This window comes from Candoia aspera, chromosome 8, assembly GCF_035149785.1.
Source record: "Candoia aspera isolate rCanAsp1 chromosome 8, rCanAsp1.hap2, whole genome shotgun sequence".
Taxonomy (NCBI): domain Eukaryota; kingdom Metazoa; phylum Chordata; class Lepidosauria; order Squamata; family Boidae; genus Candoia; species Candoia aspera.
Genome location: NC_086160.1, coordinates 20,335,809 through 20,356,855, shown reverse-complemented (window position 1 = coordinate 20,356,855; position 21,047 = coordinate 20,335,809). Strand labels below are relative to the sequence as shown.

The 21,047-nt window shown below is 38.8% G+C and overlaps 1 protein-coding gene across 3 annotated transcripts in view; it reads left to right on the top strand.

Annotated features, from left to right (window-relative positions):
- MTUS1 (microtubule associated scaffold protein 1) overlaps window positions 1-18,507 on the top strand; it is a 98,135-nt gene extending 79,628 nt beyond the window's left edge. For all 3 annotated transcript variants that reach the window (XM_063310467.1, XM_063310466.1, XM_063310468.1), the window contains 7 exons: window positions 8,956-9,170; window positions 10,003-10,108; window positions 10,352-10,425; window positions 10,788-10,883; window positions 12,257-12,373; window positions 14,818-14,915; window positions 16,356-18,507. In XM_063310467.1, the coding sequence (XP_063166537.1) occupies window positions 8,956-9,170; window positions 10,003-10,108; window positions 10,352-10,425; window positions 10,788-10,883; window positions 12,257-12,373; window positions 14,818-14,915; window positions 16,356-16,572 (923 nt within the window). In that variant the 3' untranslated portion in view covers window positions 16,573-18,507. The remainder of the gene's footprint in view (window positions 1-8,955; window positions 9,171-10,002; window positions 10,109-10,351; window positions 10,426-10,787; window positions 10,884-12,256; window positions 12,374-14,817; window positions 14,916-16,355) is intronic.
- The last annotated feature ends 2,540 nt before the right edge of the window (window positions 18,508-21,047 follow it).

Below are 21,047 nucleotides of genomic sequence, written 5' to 3'. Positions count from 1 at the left end.
CCAGACATATGGCTGAACTTATTTGGAGATACCAAGACATCTGGAGGGTGCCAGATTGGAGAAATGTTACCTTAGTATATTTAAGATGATTCGTACATTATCATCTCTTGCCATTGAATGATTACTGCTACTAGAAACGTACAATAGATTAGACAAAGAGGCTTTTTTCTTGCTTGGGGTCATTAATATTGAAAAGATTTTTTAATGTAAATCATGCATAAGCATAAAATTTGTAAAGGGATTATTTTTCAACTGGTAGTAATACAATTACTGTATATACTTGGGAGAATGAAGTGTTGGCTTTGCTAGCTACTTATGGTTCTAATTGTTTTACTTTATACAAACAGAATATTGTGTGTGTCTGTTGGATCTTGGAAGTCATTCCCTCTTCTCTTACTCCCTTACCCACTGAGAATATGAAAGTGTTGAGTAACAAACATTGTCCAACTTGGATCAGTGGATTAAGCATTAGGCAGGGGTGGCAACTTTTTTAAAAAATCAAGTCCTTTCCATCTTTTGAGAAAACTGTTTCTTTGAGACAGTTCTGAGTTACAGAATGAAGAGCAAGATTGGCAAAGTGTGAGTGTGTGTGTCACTTTTGATGAGGGGTCAGGTTTACATGATATTTGGGAAGTTCAGGCTGATGAAAGGAAAGGTGAATTTTTGACTTGTAAATCTCACCTGTGAATGAAAACTGAAATACCTTCTGGTCACCTGATAAAGACCTTATTGTGGGCAACAGTGTAACACCTGTTTCAGAGATCTCAAAGTGCTTGTTTGTGATAGTCCATCTTATTTATTTTATTTATTTAAGCATTTATATGGCTGCCCAACTCAAACCATGTGATTCTTGGTGGCGTACAAAAAAGAGAAAGCCATAATCAATTAAAAAAAGATATTTCATTAAAACTTAACTAAGACAGTAAGTAGGTGATTAGACCTGAAATCTTCATCAACTGGGGACTCAACTTCTGATCCCAAGGCCTGAGGAAAGAGCTAGGTCTTAGGTGTCTTCCTAAAAGCCTATAGGGACTTTCCTAAAAATAGATCTAAAATTGTATATATATTAGAAAATAAATTTTAAAATTTGCATACACGTACCAATCTAGTCTACAACTCTAGTCTTGTAAATTAGAACAGTCTCTGTTACGTGTGTTTTCTTTATGGTAAATGGTCCCTAATCTATGGCTGGTAGTCCTTCGGGTTCAAAGAAGACACGCTGTTGTGCAGTTCATCTGTGGACACAGAGGTGGCTCTGCAGTCTAGCACAGGGGGGCACTGGAAGTCCATTGTTGTAGTAACTGTGGGTGTTATTCTTTGATGCTGTTCACGGTTTTCTGTCAGTTTTTGGCGGCGCCTGTCTTCAAAGCCAGTGGAGGCTTCATAGCACAGGGCTCGCCAGCGGGTTCTGTCAGCAGCTGCAGCTTCTAGTTCCCTTGGCTGGATGTCACAGTGGTGTAGGGTTTCCTTCACAGCATGTTTGTAGCACTTGCATGGACGACCTCGAGGTCTCCTCCAAGACTCCAGTATAGAGCAACTAGTGAGGCATACAGTGGTCATCCATTCTGATGATGTCTCCCATTAAGCATCTGGGCTCTGATAATCAGAGACTCAATGCTGGTGGACTCCACACGACCCACCAGTTTACATGGTAGAGCTATTTCTTTTCTGTTGGAGTACCAAGGACAATGGCAAAAGGATCCAACTGTAGGGCGTAGCTGCATACGTGTCCTGAAATTTACTGGTGGTAGGAATAACTAAATGAGCTTTGTGAGAGTGCGATCTCTTTGAAGTTGTAGCATGATGCAAAGATTTAAAAATGTATCTCCATCGTAAACTTTGACAAATATAGCATGTTTCTGGTTGTTCATTCGTCTTAGAAATTTAAAAGAATTTATGTCAGTACTGAAAAAAGTACTATTTAGTCTATTAAAAGTAAATGTCTCTTCCAAACCAGGTCTGTATTAATCAATCTACAAGCAAACTTCAGGTATGGCCATGAGTAAGAACAAGCTTTTTGTTTTCCTGTTGAGTTGTACAGAATAAAATGAATAGAACTGGAGAGTTTGAGGATGGGAACAGCATTTTCAAAGTGTAATTCAGTAGAAAGAGTTAGATTGAGACTTCCGTTACTCATTAGTGATGATGTGCACACTTTTTTTTAAAAAAGATCTTTGTCCTAAATTACAAGGATAAAAGTAAAATTGTATGCTTAAAGATGCTATTGGAGTAGATACAAAAATTGACTGCTTTTATTGCCAGTAATACTGGCTAATTGAATGTCTAAGCTCCTGAACTAATTACTCATTTTATCCAGTCATAGTGATCATAAAGCATAAATCTTTTATTTTATCAACATCTATATACAGCTTTGATTTATTTTCCTGAAGGCAACAAGTTGCAGTGTGAAATTGTTTAAAATACATTAGATTTTTATCCTTCACTTAATAGTGTATTGACTTAATGGTGCTTACTTTGCCTCAGGAGGACCATTTTGTTAAAGCATTGTGATCATGAATGTTTGTAGATTTCTTCATTAGCAGATACGGTGGTTTTTTTCCCCCTCTCAGACACCAGGCTTTTAAAAATACTTTTCCCCCAAAATATCTAATACATTTTTATACTACTGAATTCTAATCAATTTGCAAACAGTCCCTTTTTGCTTGACTGGCTGAAAGGCAAATAAACACCTTTTGGGATTTATTCTTTTCAGAAAGGAGGAAGAGGAGAAAATGTTTATGCAAGGGCTCTCAAACTTTGTGGTTCGGTGACAATTCCTAGGATAATAAATGAATCTGCAGGACCCCCCATGGATAATGACTTTGATAATGAGAATAATATTTATAACGTGGATATTAAATGCTATTGGAAGAATTAATTTTTCTCAAGTTGGGTGGGGATTTTTGTACTGGCTGGGCAATTCTACATGTGAGCCATCAGGTCTGTGCATGCAAAGCTGAAGAACCTTGCCTAAATGTGTTCCTGGCTTTATTTGGACGGGAATAACCGTCCATTCTGTTCTCTGGATAATTGTTCTGGTGAGTTCTCCTGAACCTGCCACTGCCCGTTGTGCTTGTCCATCACAACCACCACCATCTCCCCCCCCCTCTACTTTCTTTCCCCCATTGACAAAGCAGTAACTGGGGGTTCAGACCACCAGTAATCCATGCATGGTCTTGAGGGCACCAACACTGTAGAAAAACCATCCAGACTTTGACTTCGTTTCTTTCCGTCTCTGGTGACGTCATTGGGGGGAGATCTTGGAACCCCTCGCAAAAGCTTAGTTATTTTTAAAGGGACATTTGTAGAAAGTGGTGCTGGAAGAATCTGATTTTGTGTTATGATATACAGTATGTCAGGTTTTGGGGCTAGAACATAACCCCCTGCTGTGTGAAGTTGCCTGTTGCTTTGTGATACCAGCGTGAAAATGATATCCAACTCTGTAATCTCTTTTCTCATAGAAATCCAAAGAAGCTGTTCACATGCTGAATCAGTTTTTTATGTCAGTAACAGAACAGATGAAAACAAACAAATGGAAGTTTTAGATAAATCTGAGGTGCTTCTGGACAGTGAAGTAAGAGGATAGGGATTCAACAGGTACTACATGGGATTATATTCTTGCAGAAGACTCAAGTTTGCTAGTTGGCTGTGCTACTGGCCTAAGCTGTCAACATGGAAGGCCAGGGTTGACACTGACTAGGAGGGCTTTCTTGTGAGTAATGCTAGGATGCCAACTGCATGTATACTAGTGTATTGGTACTGTATGTGGGAATGACCTTGGGAGGCAGGAGGAAGAGCCACAGACAGGACAACCAACAACTGGCATGTAAAAGTTGGTGACTCAGCCCACAGAAGGTGGATGGTGTGGGAAACATTTCAGAAGGGACCCTCCCTAGTTTTCCAGAGAGTAAAAGGAAAGGACTGAGAAATACTTTCAGTCTTGCAAGATTCGGTTAATGTAACTTTACAATAAAGATAGAGCTAGTACTCCTGGTTGTACTTCTTGCCTGGATTACCTCACTGGGCCTACACCTAAAGATCTATGAGCTGTCTATAATGAAGCAAATTTTAACTGCATCCAATGGGACTACAATAGCATTTTCTATTTGGAATCTCATTGGAAAAGTAGTCAGCACTTCTAATTGGCCCAAAATGCTAAGATTAGATCTTTGACTAGGATCAGTTATAGTCAGGATATGGCTTCCTGATTTCAAAAAACTCTGTTGACTTATATTATTTTTTTAGGTAGTTGTCCTGAAATTGCTTTGCCAAGCCAGGTGTCCTTGCTTCTCTAGCGAAAGGTCACCCAGCAGCATACATATTCTTCTTCCTCTCTTTTTTTCCCCATTTGCTCTCTAGTTTAGAGAAGCTAAGAAACAGCAGGGCTCTTTTCCAAACTGCAGGTGATAGTCATGTTTTCTTTTTCAGTTTCCATGGCAAATGAAAAAGGAGCGCATCCTCTCCTAACCCTTCTTCATATGCCAGAGGCCTTAATGGAACAGATAGCTAGGAGCCATGATGACTGGTTATTGAGCCAAGTAATATTTTCTGTTTCCCTGGTGAAGAGGCAAAAGAATTCCCACAACTCAACTTTTTGGCCTTCAAGCAACTTGGCTTATTCAAGGCTGGACTGGTGCCTTCTGAAATAAATAAGCATATTTCAGCTTTTTGTAAAATATTTTTTTTTTTTGGCAAAAAAACCCCCTCTACTTTTGTTTTGTCCTTCTTATTCTTTAATATGCATGAAATTTCATCTTGGAAAGATATGAAAGCAGCCCAGAATGGTGAAATTGTTTCCTTTCTTCTTGAGGAAGTTGCACTCTTCCAGATGTCTTTGATAATATCTAGTACTCAGGGGCAGGAAGCCTAGTGCCCTCCAGGTATTTTTCAACTTCTTCTTGTATAGCACTAGACCATTTGATGCCCTATTTGAGATTTGTTCCTGTTTAGGACATCTGGCTAATGCATTCTGATAATTTCAGCTTTTGAGGTCATGCTGAAAAGAAGTTCAATTTTTATGCCACTGTTAAGAAGCTAGAGATTTGGGGGAGTCCAGATATCCTTTCCTCCATACGGGTAGAGGAGTATGGAGAAGGCCTTAAAGAAAATATGCAGGAACTGCTTGGAAAGTATATACTGTAGCTTTTCAAGATTATGTTATTATAACCTATACCTATAAAGTAAAATTCTAGTATTTCGTGTGTCCATTTCCTGAGCTAGGAAGCTTCTACCTTGAAATGCTGATGGTATGTGAGGTCATATTTCATTTCTGTTTAAATAATAACAGTTGCCATAACTTGTCACCTTTCCTTGAATAACAGAACTATAAAGTACACACATATTTAGTAGCTTGTTAGCTGATAACGCTGTAGAAATTATCTCTATTCATTTGGAGAGCGCATATAATAACTTCCACTCAGTAATCATTTTCCTGGGTTAGCTGATGAAATTTTATTGATTTATGCTTGTTGGGAACAGCTGCACGTTGTGTCCATCCCCTGAAAAAATTATTTAACATAGGTTAAATAGGTTAACATAGGTTAGGTTAACATCACATTCATTTAGCTGACATTTCCTTAGTTGGCCTTTGACAAAGGAACATTATTAAATTAATTAAAAATATTGTTATTTATTAGACTTCTATGGCTACCAAAGTAGAAAGAATCAAGGCACCTTTTAAAAGGTTTATTCTTGTCAATAAAAGTGTGTGTGTGTGTGTGTGTGTGTACACACACCATATTTTAGCCCAGAAAAGCATAAAAACTAGGCAATGAAACAATCCACAAACAAGAATTGAATTAAAGGAAAAGCAGAATAAAAATATATCAGTCACAAGGACTCTGTCTTATCTTTCTGTGCAACATCTCTCTTGGTAGAAAATGAAACAAGCTCCAGAGATAAATCTAAGTGACATTCTAAGCTTGAAGACTTCTGCTAGACTAATAGAGTGAAATCTGGGCTTTGCTGGGTATGGGTTCAAAAAGTTGTCAGGGTACTATATTGCTTGTCCACTAGCAAGAGGTAAGCAACTAGCTTAGCACTAAGAATGCCATAACTTGATCATCTGATTTGTAACTACAATATAAGGGATGGCATTACCTGTTTCTGTATTTTAGTAAACATCTCTGCATTTTTAACAAATTGTGCGTGTGCACCTTTGAGTCAGTGTTGACTCCTGGTGACTGCCTCGACTAGTCCCTATAGTTTTCTTGGCAAAGTGTTTAGGAAGTGGTTTGCCATTGCCTGCTTCCTAGGGCTGAGAGAGAGTGACTGGCCTAAGGTCACCCAGCTGGCTTCATGCCTAAGGCAGAACTAGAATTCACGGTCTCCCGGTTTCTAGCCTGGTGCCTTAACCTCTACACCAAACTGGTTCTCTTTTAAGGAATTACCAGAATAGTTTTCCATAAACATAAACATTCAGGCAAAAGTTTGAGCAAGAATGGTTCCCACATATTTCTTATGTCACACAATAAGGCAAACACAGACATATATAGTAGAATGTGGTTTTTAAGGGGGAATCAATCAGTGTAAAGAAAGTGATTAGAAACAATTTCACTGTTTATAAATAAGTTGATGCAATCATCAGATGGGGACAAAGAGAGGGAATTTAAATCTATGTAGTTTCCTACTATTGCTTTTTTTTTAATCCCCTTTTACTTTCTCTTTTCTTTTTTCCTAATAGGAGTGATATTGTTATTAATATTACGTTATCCACTTGAAACAAATTACCAGAATAGTTTTCCAAAACATAAACTGCTTTAACAAATTATTGGAGCAGTTTAAAAATAGTAGCTATAAAAGAACAAGCATAACAAATGATAGTAAGATGGAATGTCTAAATTGGCATTAAAATTTCATAGGTCAGAATCTAGAATAAAGGAGTCTTGCCTGGCATTGAGAAGATAGTTACATAGGTAGTAAGCAGTCTCTAAGAAAAAGGCCCCACTGGGGGGTAGATTTATTTTGCTAGCAAATCTTAAGGTACCTTGTGCCTCAGTTCTCCATTCTTAACAAGTGAAAGTACAGGTAGTCCTTGCTTAACAATGGTAATTGAGACCAGAATTTCTGTCGCTAAGCAATGCAGTCGTAAAGCACAAGTCACATGACCATGCTGCTTAGTGACAGCAGTTCTGGCAGTCCCCAGTTACCATTGGTAAGTGAGGACTGTGCAGGTCATTGAGGACCTCACATGATTACGACTTTCAGTTTCCTGCTGGCTTCCCCACTGACTTTGCTTGTGGGAAGCCAAAGGTCAGAAATCATGATCACATCACTGCAGGATACTGCAATGATCGGAAACCTGGGCCGGGGTGCTGGCAATACTTGCTGACTTCTGGCATTCTATACTCACTCTCCAAGAACAAAATAAGAGAAAAGGAGGTGTTCATATTATAGGTAGGATCTCATGTTATCTTAATTCCATTATACAGAATAAGATAATTTGAGAACGCAGGGTTTTCTCCTTCTGAATTTTAGCTCCAAACTGTTTGCCTTTATTATTCAAGTGAAAATATCAACAAACTTTAAACCTACTATGTCTAGCTAAGACTGCATGAGGATAATTTTGTTCCTAACTAAAGTGATTTATTTAAAAATTTTAAGCTGCTATTCAAGATTAAGTCTTCTTAAACTGATTATTTTAAGTCTCTCTTGAAACGTGTTTGGCTCCTGATAACTACTTAGACAGGGACGTGGTGGCACTGCAGGTTAAACTGCTGAGCTGCTGAGCTTGCTGATCGGAAGGTCAGCGGTTCGAATCCGCGTGACGGGGTGAGCTCCCATTGCTAGTCCCAGCTCCTGCCAACCTAGCAATTCGAAAACACGCAAACGTGAGTAGATTAATAGGTACCGCTTCAGTGGGCACGTAACGGCGTTCCGTTTAGTCATGCCGGCCACATGACCACGGAAGTGTCTATGGACAAACGCCGGCTCTTCAGCTTTGAAACGGAGATGAGCACCGCCCCCTAGAGTCGGACATGACAGGACTTAATGTCAAGGGAAACCTTTACGTTTACCTAACTACTTAGACATATATTAAACCACAGGATTATATTTAGCATTACTGCTGAACCAGAATTAAGAACCACTTAAAATATAATTTTGCCAGTGTAAAATAATTACCAGAGACCAAAGTTATATATCGGGAGTACATGCAGTCTTCCATACAGTTTTGAATAGCAGGGCTGCATATTTTCTGGGGAAAAAAAAATCCACAGCATAAGGAGCTTCTACTGAAAAATCCTTATCCTTTAAGGCCTGGTAATTTCTCCCAATAGTTTCACAGAGATATAAAATAATATGAGAAAGAACTAGAGCCTTGCAGTGTCCCACATGGATGGATTCCCCAACATTGGTTTCTGCATCTGCAACAAGGGCTGGGACTACTGCAGTGGAATTAGTACCAAGATCAGATCAATAGTACTGGAAGCTACTGAGAAGTTGAACAGATTCCAGAAGACAAGAACATCATTTAGGCAGACCATGTGCTTTCTGGGGAGAAATCCCAAATCCAGTTTTAAACAACTTGATAACACTGGGAAAGGTTTTCTAGCTTTGCTAGAAAAGCCTATTGCCTTATTAAAGCTTTCTTTGAAGTGTGTCTTGAATCAATTGTGTTATTTCAGATACAGATGCTGTGTATTTGGAAACAGGGGAAGATGATTTATATGACTGTTTATTTGCTAGCCCAGTTCGGCAGTAGCTTTTCAACTTTTCTGGCAAGGTATTTCCCATTAGCTGCTTTCTAACCCTTTAAACTAGGGATGCTTAGGATTAAACCTGGAAATCTTTAACCCTTTGTGAATTAAAGTTATGCCATTTCTCACCTCACTGGCAGCTTTCTTTAAAACGATTGTGTTGAGTATCTTCTTTGGAAAAAAAAGTAGTGTAACAGCCAAAAGGTGCCTTTGTAAGACTACTTGATCATAAGAGGAAATTGTTATTTGTCACATCAAGTAACTACTACTGCTGCCTGTGAGAAATTGGAGAAAGACCGAACTGAATTACAAGCAGCTTATGAAGGGTTTGTGCAGAAGCTGAACCAACAGCACCAAAGTGATGTATTGGAACTGGAAGAGCGGCTGAAACAGTTCTACACAGCTGAGTGCGAAAAACTTCAGAGCATCTGCATTGAAGAAGCTGAAAAATATAAAGCGCAACTTCAGGAGCAGGTTAGTGAAGCTGGAGTTGGATGGAGGATGCCACACGAGCATGTTTTAGCATAATGCTTGATCATCGCAATATTCTTTAAGCAAGCGTCCGCTTCTACATTAACACATTCATCGGGAGCCTCTGCAGTGAGTGAGTTTAAAAGTGTGTGCATGTGTGGATGTAGCTTCAGAGAGTCAACTATATTTTTCATTTTTCAGTAAAGTTAAGAACCTCGCTGATTGGAATGCAGCAGCCTTCTAGGGTGGCCTCACATTGCAATCCATGGTGAAACCTTTGTTCATCCAAAGCCCTATGAATATATATGGTGGGCTTGTGGAACACTTGTAGAACTGGTTTGTTTAGTGGGTGTGTGCCTTTGAGACAGTACTAACTCCTGGCAACTGCCTGGACAAGTCCCTGCAGTTTTCTTGGCAAGATTTTGGAAGTGGTTGCCATTGCCTGCTTCCTAGGGCTAAGAGAGAGTGACTGGTCCAAGGTCACCCAGACAGATTCCCGGTTTCTAGCCCAGTGTTTTAACCACAGCACCAAACTGGCTGTCTTGGTTTGTTTATGGTCTCCTGTAAATTAATGAAAAAGATGCTCCCTCCAGAATCAGGTGCACTTTAGGAGAATGTTCTGAAGCATCTAAAGAGGGTGGAAGCTGGTCTCCTGTAATGCAGACCCCTCGGCATGCTGACGTGGCAATAGTTTAATTTTGGCTGGTTGACTCGCTTTGTAATTTGTTTTTAAGCTTCATTTATGTAGGGTTAAAAAAAACCACAAGTTTGTTTCTCACCCCGCAAAGAGAATTTGTTTTTATGTATATATTTTAAAAATATTGTTACTTGTTAGGTTGACAACTTGAATATAACACATGAAAATTTTAAGCTAGAACTTGAAACCAGTCATACAGAAAAGATAGAGGAGTTGAAGAAGGAATATGAATCTTCCTGTTCAGGTAAATTCACTCATTTCTTTCCCTTGATTGTGACTAAGGGTGTTATATTTAGAAAGAGATGCAAGTAAATATATCTAAAATCATTTCAACAGCCTGATTCAGAGGTTTTTACTACTGATATGGGATTTTTACTACTTTTAACAGAAATTTAACCTGATCTTTTGCTGCTGTGGCTGATTTGTAGTAACTAATAGGATGTTGGGAATCTTACCTGCATAATAATAAACCTCTAAATATTTTCAGAACTCAAGGCTACCCATGAATCAGAAAGAAAGTCACTTGAAGAATCTTTCCATGAGAAACAAGAAGAACTGGAGGTCTGATATTTCTCTTAAGTTTGTTAATACATAGACACTTCCAAGGTCCATTGCAAGATTATGTGCCTCCACCACTTAAAAATCTTACTTTTCTCTTTTAAAAAAATCCATATTTCTACTTGGTCCTTATTAATATAGCATAGCAGTTTAATTTTTATTACACTTACTGTATTTCTTGCTTATACTAATTGGCTTAACAGAATGTCTTACTCTAGTGCCCAGCTTTTAATATTAAGGATCTTAGCACATCTTCATTTGTGACTTGTGCCAACTTACTTTATTCTGATAGTATTTTTTTAAAATGGCTCCTGGCTTTACGTTAGAGGCTAAGTTGTTATATTAGACTGTATTTAATGTTTCAGAAAAAAATAGCTGATTTACAAAGTGAAAACAATTGCTTGAATGAAAAGCTCAAGTTGGAAGAACAAAAACGAATAGCCAAAGAAAAAACGAACTCTGTAAGTAAGGTATTGGACTGCAGATATTGTAAATAATTATTATAAATGTAGAAGTCTTTCACTGATATCAGGGATTTTTTCAAACCTTATGACCGGGTGCAAATACATGGCCCAGAAGCTGAAATTGATTTAATCCTTTTGCAGATTACAGATTTGCTGTGTTTTGTTTTGGGTGGGGTGGGGGCACAAGGACTGTGTAAAGCTTGTAGGAGCTTAAGGCCCCAATTTCACCCCTTAAGACCACTGACCCTCCCCACCCGCAACAAATCACCCAAATCCTGGTCCAGTCTACTGTAGATTTTGCAACATTCTCTGCAAAAGCCGATGGGAGGTGTCTGACCTACGGACAATGCTTTTTGACCTAAATATGGAGGGGTGCTCTAATTTTTTTCAATAAATACGACAGATGATACAAATGCAGAAGCATAGCATTTTCAGGAAAGAACATTTACGCCATTTATATATCAATGAGCCACTCTCAAATGGATGCATGTGGAATATGCTTATGAATATGTTTAAACATGCATAGCTGAACTCAAAGTATTTATTTTGAGCATGGAATCATAGGGCAGTGTTTCTGCTAAAGCCTCATGAACCTAGAAACAGGTTACTACTATAACCTTTAATGAGTCTCAGGCAGGGTGCTGTGTCCTCCCTCTTCTGAAGCATCTCATCCAAATGAAATTCGAGGTGTTCCATCTTCTGGTAGAATAGCACACATTGGTTACATGGGCACCCTGTTCAATCACTCCTGCTTACACTGACAGGAAGATCCCTAAAACCAGGAAGCTCCATGTGAGGTGTGTTCAGGGTTATGTGTGAATTCCAGTTTAGATCTTTAGCTTGTGCAAAGCCACATACCTCAACACCTGAAAATTATCTGTATATAGATTAAACACTATGCTAGTCATCTTGATTGGGGGATGGCAGGAGAAAATCCAAAATATATAACTTAAAAAAAACAGTCACAAAAGAGTGTGCAAGCTTTTCTGTGAGTTCTTGCCGGTTGAAAGATCTGGATAACTCAAAAGCTTGCACACCATTTTGTGCCATTAGTGATGGTCCTAATAAAAGGCATTACTCAGCATAGCTTAATCCCTGCACATTTTACAAGAGTAGCATTTGTCTGGAATTGGGCAATGCATGGATAGTTGCAGCCAATGCAAACACATCTTTCATATATTTCTCCATCCCATGCAAGTATTTCTGAAGGGTTCTGTAGTGGTATGCAAGTGTCCATATTTTGTTCCCCATCCCCTGCCCCCACGTATGGCCAAGAAAATCCATAGCCAGTCAATATGTCACAAACATAATGTAAAACACATGGCAGTGTTCACGGGCCTCCCTAAACATCTCTGTGTATAATTTTTCAGAAAAACCCTCAGATTATGTATCTGGAACAAGAATTGGAAAGTTTGAAAGCAGTATTGGAGATCAAGAATGAGAAACTGCATCAGCAAGATATCAGACTGTTGAAGATGGAAAAACTGGTAAGCGTTTCATTGAAGTGCTGGCCTCCAAAATCTGGATTTGTGCTGATAATGCAAAATGTCTTAAATCACTGAAGTATGAAATTGGAAAGGGGGACCAAAAATATGGGACAAATGCATATAAATTAGCCTGTAGCTAATTTCAGGAAGGAAAATTAACCTTGAGAGAGGATAAGCGTTCAGCACAAGCTTGTGATCCCGTGTAAAGCCTGTCTATTAAACCAGCTAAAACTGAAGTCCCTGGTTTAGATTTCAATATTAGCCATGAACCTGCAATGTGCCTGGAGGCCATCTGTGATTCTCTATCCACTTCACCCTTTTTTGTAACATAAACATTGCTGGTTAAAGATTACGGAGCTAAAACTCAGGCAGTTCTCTGAATGTTTAAAATGTGTAGTATAAATTATTTCTTCCTTTCAGATAACCTGAATAAAACTATAATTACTTGGCCTAAGAGTTCCAGTTTGTTGATCAGAAAGGAGAATTGTCTTCATTAATGAGCTGACATTTGAGCTTGGGGCCAAATATGCATCTATTCTGTACTGCCACCACTCAACTTATTATCAAATTGCTCTTGGCTTTTTGAAATGAAATAGTTTAAAAAGAATTCAGCAGAAGGTCCTGAGCAGCCACCTTGCTAAACATAGTGAAAATGATACTATATGATAGTGATATTTCTCAGTCTATCAGAGTCACATTTTTATCTTGAGTTCATGGCTTGAATTCAAAGAACCATGCTGTATGTGTCTGTTGTGCATTGTTCTAATAGAAAGTATTGATGAGGGCAAAGTATTTAGGCTAAACAAGTACTCTAGCGACTTAACAAGTACAGAAGTTTCCAAATGCCACCAAGAAATATAAGACAAAAGTTTATGTAGATTTTGGGACACTTGTCCTGAATTTCATTTCTTTTTGTTCTTCTACTGCAAACTCTGGGCAGAAATAGGAATTACTGGATGCTTCCCCATCTTCTGTGATTGGATTCTGGTGCTGCTTAGAGCTTACATCTGTTTGCTTGATGTCTTTTCAGTGGATCAGAAGGCTTTCAGAGAATAGTGTCTCACTGCTACAATTATATTTAAATCCCAGCTATTCATTCATTCTCTTCTCCCCACCACCACGTGCATACTTATCTGTATACTATACACACAGCTGAACTGGAGAATATCTGGTACTGCCTCACTGTGGTGGTTGGGAGAATTAAAACTACCCAGCAACTTGGGAATAAACAGCTATCCTGACTTCGCTTTTTAGGGGGAAACTTCATCTGTCCCCCCACCTGCTGAAGCTGGTGATTCCTCACATTGCTTCAGAGTAGAGGCAATCTGGAGGCTTCTCTGGTTAAATAGATGCTTCTGGATTGCCTTTCTGCTTCTCTGCACCCTGTTGGGGCTCCTTCACTGCCACACTGCTGCATGAAACCATGAGAGCATTTGCACATGCACTACTCCCATCCCAGAGCTGCTGGCCAGCTTGCAAGGGCTTGGACTCATCTGCAGCACCGGGTGGAAAGTGCTTGCCTCGTTTGATGGCACTTTGGTAGGCAGAAGACTTTAACATTCCAGACAAGATGGTAGCAAAGGACACTCATGATTACACATAGCTTTTCATTGTTGCCCTTTGGGCTCAGGGACATTGGCACTGAGGTGCAGATCACATTTCCAGCAAACGTTTTGCCCTGCCTTCCAACGAGACTTCCTCAGCGCAACAGTCCAGGACTGGAGATTGCCTTGCTGTATTAATACATATTTTTATGAAGACCTGAAAGACCAGGTTAGGGACAGATTGTCATGAAGAAAATCTATCTTTGTGGTTGTAAAGGGTCAACAACAACTTGATGACACATCAATTTATATTCTGTGTGGAATTTGAAATCTGTGGGCTGCACCTTGGTGCTAATCTCCATGAGCTCAGAGGCCACCAGCAAAGATGTATGTATAATGAACCTGGGCTACCACTCTCTCAAATAGATACTCATGATCATTTCCCAACTTTCATGTTGTCAAAAGCACAGGGATAAACTGGGAATAAACTGAATCTAAACCTTTTTTCCTATATTTTTCAGTTAAGAGTCCAGGTCTTTCAAGTTGGACTAGAGCCATTTAAATGCAGAACAGTCACTGTCAGTCTCTTGGATTTTATTGAAAACATTGGTTTTGTAACAATTTAAAAACTAAAGGTACTGGAAAAAAACTTTCATAGACTAGAGTGTCCTTTGTCAGGGCAACAGACTAACAGAGGTATCGCCATTGGGATTATGCTAGAGGCTGTAGATTTTTTTATTTGGTTACACCTTAGAAATAGACATTCAGGGTAACTTTTTAATTGTAACTGTCAAAAATGCTTTCAAATGTGGTTCAGAGGATTAACAAAATTGATGCAATAGAGCAGTCTTCCCTTGTGCTTGTCAAACAAAAAATCTGCAATTTGACTTTTTATCCAAGGTGGAGAGCAACACTTCCCTGGTAGAGAAAATGAGAAAACTGCAACAGGAGAATGAAGAATTAAAAGCTCGGATGGACAAACACATGGAGCTTTCCAGGTACTTTAAAATTCTAGCTGGCCAATCTCTTGATCAGTGTTTCTCAACCTTGGCAACTTTAAGATGTGTGGACTTCAACATGCTGGCTGGGGAATTCTGGGAGTTGAAGTCCACACATCTTAAAGTTGTCAAGGTTGAGAAACACTGCTCTAGATACCTATCCTTCTTTGGGGGAAGGAGGAATTTAGTGTGCATGCAGCCTGTTTCCAGAATTGCCTTTGGACTTTGAGTGACATGTCAAGAATAGTAATTCAGAAAAAGGACAGGATCAGGATGAATAAAAAGAATGGTTGCAAGAAACAAACTTTAATTCAGTTTAAATTAATTAAATAGAGGAATGCAATGATTCCTCTTACATTTAATAGTATTTCCCTTCTGGCCCATTAAAAATTACAATTCAGTCATGTTTTGGTGGCCACATCTAAAGCTCACAGTGGGGAGGTGTGCATTTGACCCCGGGTTCATAGATATGTGCACATATTTCTAAATTTTAGTAGATCCAGCAGTATGTCAAGAAAAAAGGCATGATGCAAGCTATCCTAAATCTAGGATAATAAGGTGGGACTGAAATTCAAATAAACAAGAGCACCACCATCTGCATAAAAATGCATTTGCTTCAATCTGGCAGAATTACTATATTCAATAGATTGTGCTTATTGCTAAAAGTAGAAGCATCTTTTGAAGGCCAGCACAGTGAAGTAGTGCTCTCATAAATAGTTGGGCACTATTGAAATTGTAAGTTAAACTTTCAAAAAATTATTTTCTTCTTTGCTCTTTCCTCCTTTGCTTGCTATCATCTCTTGCACCTAAGAGAAATACATTTTATGTGTGCATTCCCTTCTTGCAACTACAGGGGCTCTAGACTTCCTGCTGCATCCTGTGGGGGTATGGAAAAGTGGCATCTGGGGCTCAATTTTGCCACCTTTCCATCTTAAGGGTGACCATGGTAGTATTGCTTTAAGCAAAGAAGAATGAGAGTGGAGTATGATAAAGTTTCCCAGCTTACTTCTTTCCTGTGGAACATTACTTGCACTACAAGCATCTGAGTAGAAAATCCTAGTATGACCATATTATAATTTTCCTCTAATAGTACTCAGATGGCTAGGCACCAATAAGATTGGAGAAAATGAGAAAGAAGTTGAAGATACCAGTGTGCTTAGCTGAACCTTGATTTATTCAGGAGTGTAAAAGAAACAATAATTCTGAAAGGACAATCTGCCCACTGCTATTCCAAAAGTCCAATGGGGACTTCATAGGTTCTGGATTCTCTAGGAACTACAGAATAGGTGGGAAGAAGAACCACCACTACCCCATCAGGGAAAGGTGGAGAATTGTCCAGCTGAACCCTTTATAGCTTGTAACTGTCCCAAAGGAAGAATAGGGCACATCTGTTAGAAGGTGAGAAGATCTCACTTGTAATTTCCCTTTTAAACTGAACAGGCAACTTTCCACTGAGCAAGCAGTTTTACAAGAATCTTTGGAGAAAGAATCCAAGGTAAATAAACGCCTATCAATGGAGAATGAAGAACTTTTGTGGAAGCTACACAACGGGGACCTGTGCAGTCCCAGAAAACTCTCCCCTGGTACTCCACCAATGCCTTTCCAGTCACCAAGAAATTCCAGCTCCTTCTCCAGCCCCACCGTGTCACCCAGATGACACCACCGTGAAGAGACACTCTCCCTTCAAGCATTTCCTTCACACACTGCAGAACTGAAAACATGGACTGAGGGAGCAAAAAGCTATGTAAGTTCACTGTGTCTGAAATATAACTGGAAAGTACTGCATTGAGAAATATCTATAACATGTTCAAGGCTCAGGAGCAGGAAACCAAACTGTGCTCCTCCTCCTTAAACAAAAAAGGACTTCAGGAATAACTTCTCCAAATGTCGTTGCACAAAGCACTTAAAGAGCAAGAAATGTCTTGTTCACTTTTGCCTTTTTCACCTAACTCTAGGGGAAAAAAATGCTCAGGGGCTTATAAATAAAAGATCGCAACCTTTAATATGTTCCTCATGATAGATATGTTCTTGAGACTCCGGGTGTGCATAAATGACTTAGATGTAGCATACCACCTTTGCCATGTATGTGATAAAGGACAAACACAGAAGAAAATAGGCTCATGTACTTCATGAATAAAGTATCCTCATTATGCATGTTTTATCAAAGATTTTTCCCTTTCCTGGGACTAAAGAAAAACTGCCACGTGTACTATATGTTCTCCATTATCTCTGTACTTCAGTGAAGTAAATGATTGAAAGGAGATGCTATTTCTGTTTGGTTTTATCATTGTCTGTCTGTTTCATTGTGGAATGTAATGAGTCTGATCATCTCCTATCCATGCATAATTACATCATCCAAAATATTATTTTTCATCCTTTCCCACATATGTGTCAGAATTAAATTGTTTTCCCCTAGCTATATAATTTAGCTCTTTAAAAACACACACACACACACACATCAGGATGATAGAAAATTCAAACACAGTCCTTTTCAGTATCAGTAGCTGCAGAAGGCAGCTACAGGCTCTTATCTAACTTAAGATAGCAGGGCTTCAGAGCACAGGGGAAAAAATGCAGATGTGCTTATTTTAATAGTAAGAGGTTATAGAAATGTACCAATTACTTTTCTCCATGTTGCTTTGCCACAAACATCCTGAACTGATAATTTATCTATGTGCACTTTAATCAGTAAATGCTATGAGGAGGAATCTATTCGCTACATTCATCAGTAACGGATTTATTAACTTTTTCCAGTTGGCTGCAGAATTCAGTACTCTCAATTTCATTTGATAGGCTTTTTTATTTTTCTGAATTAAAGAAAATCCGATCGTTTCGTAATAGAAAGATGCTTATCTCTTGGGTAGCATTTAATTCTGCATTACAGATTTAAAAACAGCATAGTGCATGTCTGCTCTTGTTAATGACCTATTCAGTTTTTATTTTTTTGAGATTTAAAATGTCTTGTATGTACAAATGAGCTCTAATACAGTTAAAAGTTGTCTCTGCTTTCTGATATAGATGGGACTGCTAAGTGCTATGGTTCGGCTGTTATCATCATTAATACAACCCAACAATGCACTGGTATCTGTTTGTTATTGAGTGATTAATGGGTTAGTCAGAGGTTGGCAATGATCTTTCAGATGTTTCCTTTGTCCCCTTCATAAAGTAAAAGAAGGGGGTCTTGGAATAATCTTCTATAAACATGAAAAGCAAAATGTCAAATATTTGTCTAGAGGGCAAAAAGGTTGTATTGAAAGGAGCAAGGTTTTAGTTATTTTGTAATTATGGAAGCATATTATACTTGGTAATACAAAAAATTCAAGGATAAAATATTTTAATTCTGCATTGTATATGGAATATTTTACTTGCCCAAACCTATTTAAGGAATAATACATGCCGTTGTAGCTAGAGACGCCAGCACTTCTAAATAAACTGTTGTCCAGAGATTGATTTGTATAACCATGAACATTTGCTGTAGGCTGAAATTTGGCTTAGAAATATGTCTTGAAGCAATCTATTTCTTTCGTAAGGTCATATTTGATCACATGTATTGAGTGTTGAAAATTAAAATAAATTTTTTTTACTGGTTTAAGACTCTTGCCTTCTTAAGTATAAGCAAATCCCTGAAGCCAAAGTAATGTGAATGCTAACTTAAAGTATGTTACATCTGTGAGAAGCCCTCCTTCCAGCCTGTGAATCATTTAAACAGAAGTGGTTTCTGTTTAGACTGAGCTTAGATTTGCAGACATCAAAACAGTAATTTTCAGATTTTGTAAAGCTCTTGGAAAAAAATGCTTTCATTTAGCAGAAATCATGCAGTTGACTTCTCTGGTGGTAATGTACAACTATCTTCCCCGCCAAGGCATATGTTGATACATATGTTTAATGAGGGATCCCTAGTTCTCCAGGAACCTCTCATTCCAGATAAAATATGGGACTGACTCTCAAAAGCTGTATCTTAAAATACTACCTTTCGTGTTTTTGATATGTCTCAAACAAACTGATCACTTTGATTAGGACATGGAGCACCAACTTAGTTGTTTGCCTGCTTTCATCTTGCCCTATAGAGACAACATATTTGGAGATTCCCTTCTTTAAGTCATTGTTTTTATTAAAATATGTATTAATCTCTGTAATCCTTCATAGCAAATGTGCTGTAATAACTGTGTTCAGTATGCACACTTTTTGTGAGCAAAGACCTAAGGGTAAATGTTAACCAAATTTTAATTATGCATAGAACCAACATGCCACTGCTCTTTCATGAACACATGACAATGTGAATGCTTTTATTTTTATTGTGTACCTGGTCCATTAATAAAAACCCAGAAATGCCACTGCAGTGGACTGGAGGAGAAAGGGGAAAAAAAGTTGAACTGTTCTAAGCAGTCCTGGTGAAGAACATGGACATGGATCACCCATTTCAGCGTGTTTGTTGAATTTAATGCTAAAAGGTTCATATGAACTTCTGCAAATGTTCTCCCCGTTGTTAATGTTGTGCAGCTTAACTGAACTGGAATATTCCGCTCAACACTTTGCAGCAAGGACCATTGCTAAGCTGAAGATGATGAAATTGCCTTGCTGTAGATAAATTGCTCATTTGCTTTTCATATTTTTCTTAGAGAAGAGAGGAGATAAATGGCATCAAGAGGTTCGTTCCTTTCCCTTGTTGAGTTTTATTAATAAGCAGCCTTACTGTAATTCGTAGTGGGGTTGGATTAGGAGTGGAGAGACCCACATGCTAGTTGATTCCCAGCCACAAAAGCTTACTGGGAGACTGAACCAGTCATTCTCGTTCAGCCCAACCTATCTCACAGGGTGGTTATTGTGGGGAAAAACCAGAGAAGGGAGTGCAAGAAAGACAAGATGGAAATCTAATCAACAAATGGTTGCATAAATAAATAAAATCTCTTCATTTGCATTTTTTAACATTTCTTGTGAGAAGCGTTATCAGATAGTATTTTTGTTCATAAAGAAACATCAGGTTGAACAAGGGCGTAAACGTTGGGTTTCGTTAAGTCCAGCATCTTGCATGTTTGGAAGTAACTTATGCAGGGTGGTCCTAAGGATTTGAGATCTCATTGTGCTATCTCAAACAGGCCCGTGCAAATCACTTGAGAGAGATGCTTCAGAACACAAATGAAGGTCTATTCCAAACATTAAAACTGCTCTGTACTTTGCAGGGCTCATACTGGTGTTCTAAAAGCTGTTCCATTTGTCAGTGTGGGTATACATCGCTGGCTAGTATTTAGATGGGAGACCACCAGGAAATATCAGGTGGTGTAGGCTAGATTGCGAAGTCAGGAAACTCACTTCTGAATTGTTGCCAAGAAAATGATACAGATGTGCCCATGAGATCACCAGCATTTGAGCTCAATTTGAAGGATCTGTTTTTGTTTTAACAAAAGCAAGTACAGGTGGTCCTTGTTTAGCGACCACAGTGGGGACCAGCAATTTGCTCATTAAGGGACATGGTTGCTAAGTGAAACCACGACTGTGCTTACAATCTTACTTCAGCTTTCCTTTGCTTTACAGACCTGTGAAGGTCGTAAATGCAAGGTTTGGTTGAAACTTTTTCACCACCATCGTAACTGCAAATGGTTGCTAAACGAGGCAGTGACTAAATGAGGCCTACCTCTAATTGATGTGCTCCTGTCATGAGTAAGGATGGCGAGCAGGGGGCTCCCATCCAGGCTGTAAAGTGCATGCGTAGTACTGAGGAATTAGGTAGCCATTCAAAGAGACACAGATCGGGCCCACCTTAGCCTTTGGGGGTTTATATGTCTGGGTTTTTCCCACGCTTCTTCAGTTTGTTAGGATTTTCTGTTAAGTAGCAGTAATAAAACACTAGAGACCTATTCCTTGTCTCAGCGTGGTTCCTGGCTGTTAGGACAGCTCCCCACTACAGAGAGCTGTAGAGCTCCCCAAACCAACAGGGCCTTAATGGCCCCAAATGAACACCAGAAATGTAAATTGACAATGATTGTAAAAAGGGGCATATTATTGACGTATTTTGGGAAAACGATGCGTAAACCCAGACTTGATAGAACAAAAACGTACAAAACTCTGAGCAGAAAGTAAATAATGCAATCTGTGGCTAGTAGACAGTATCTGTTCTATGAGATTTTTGAACCA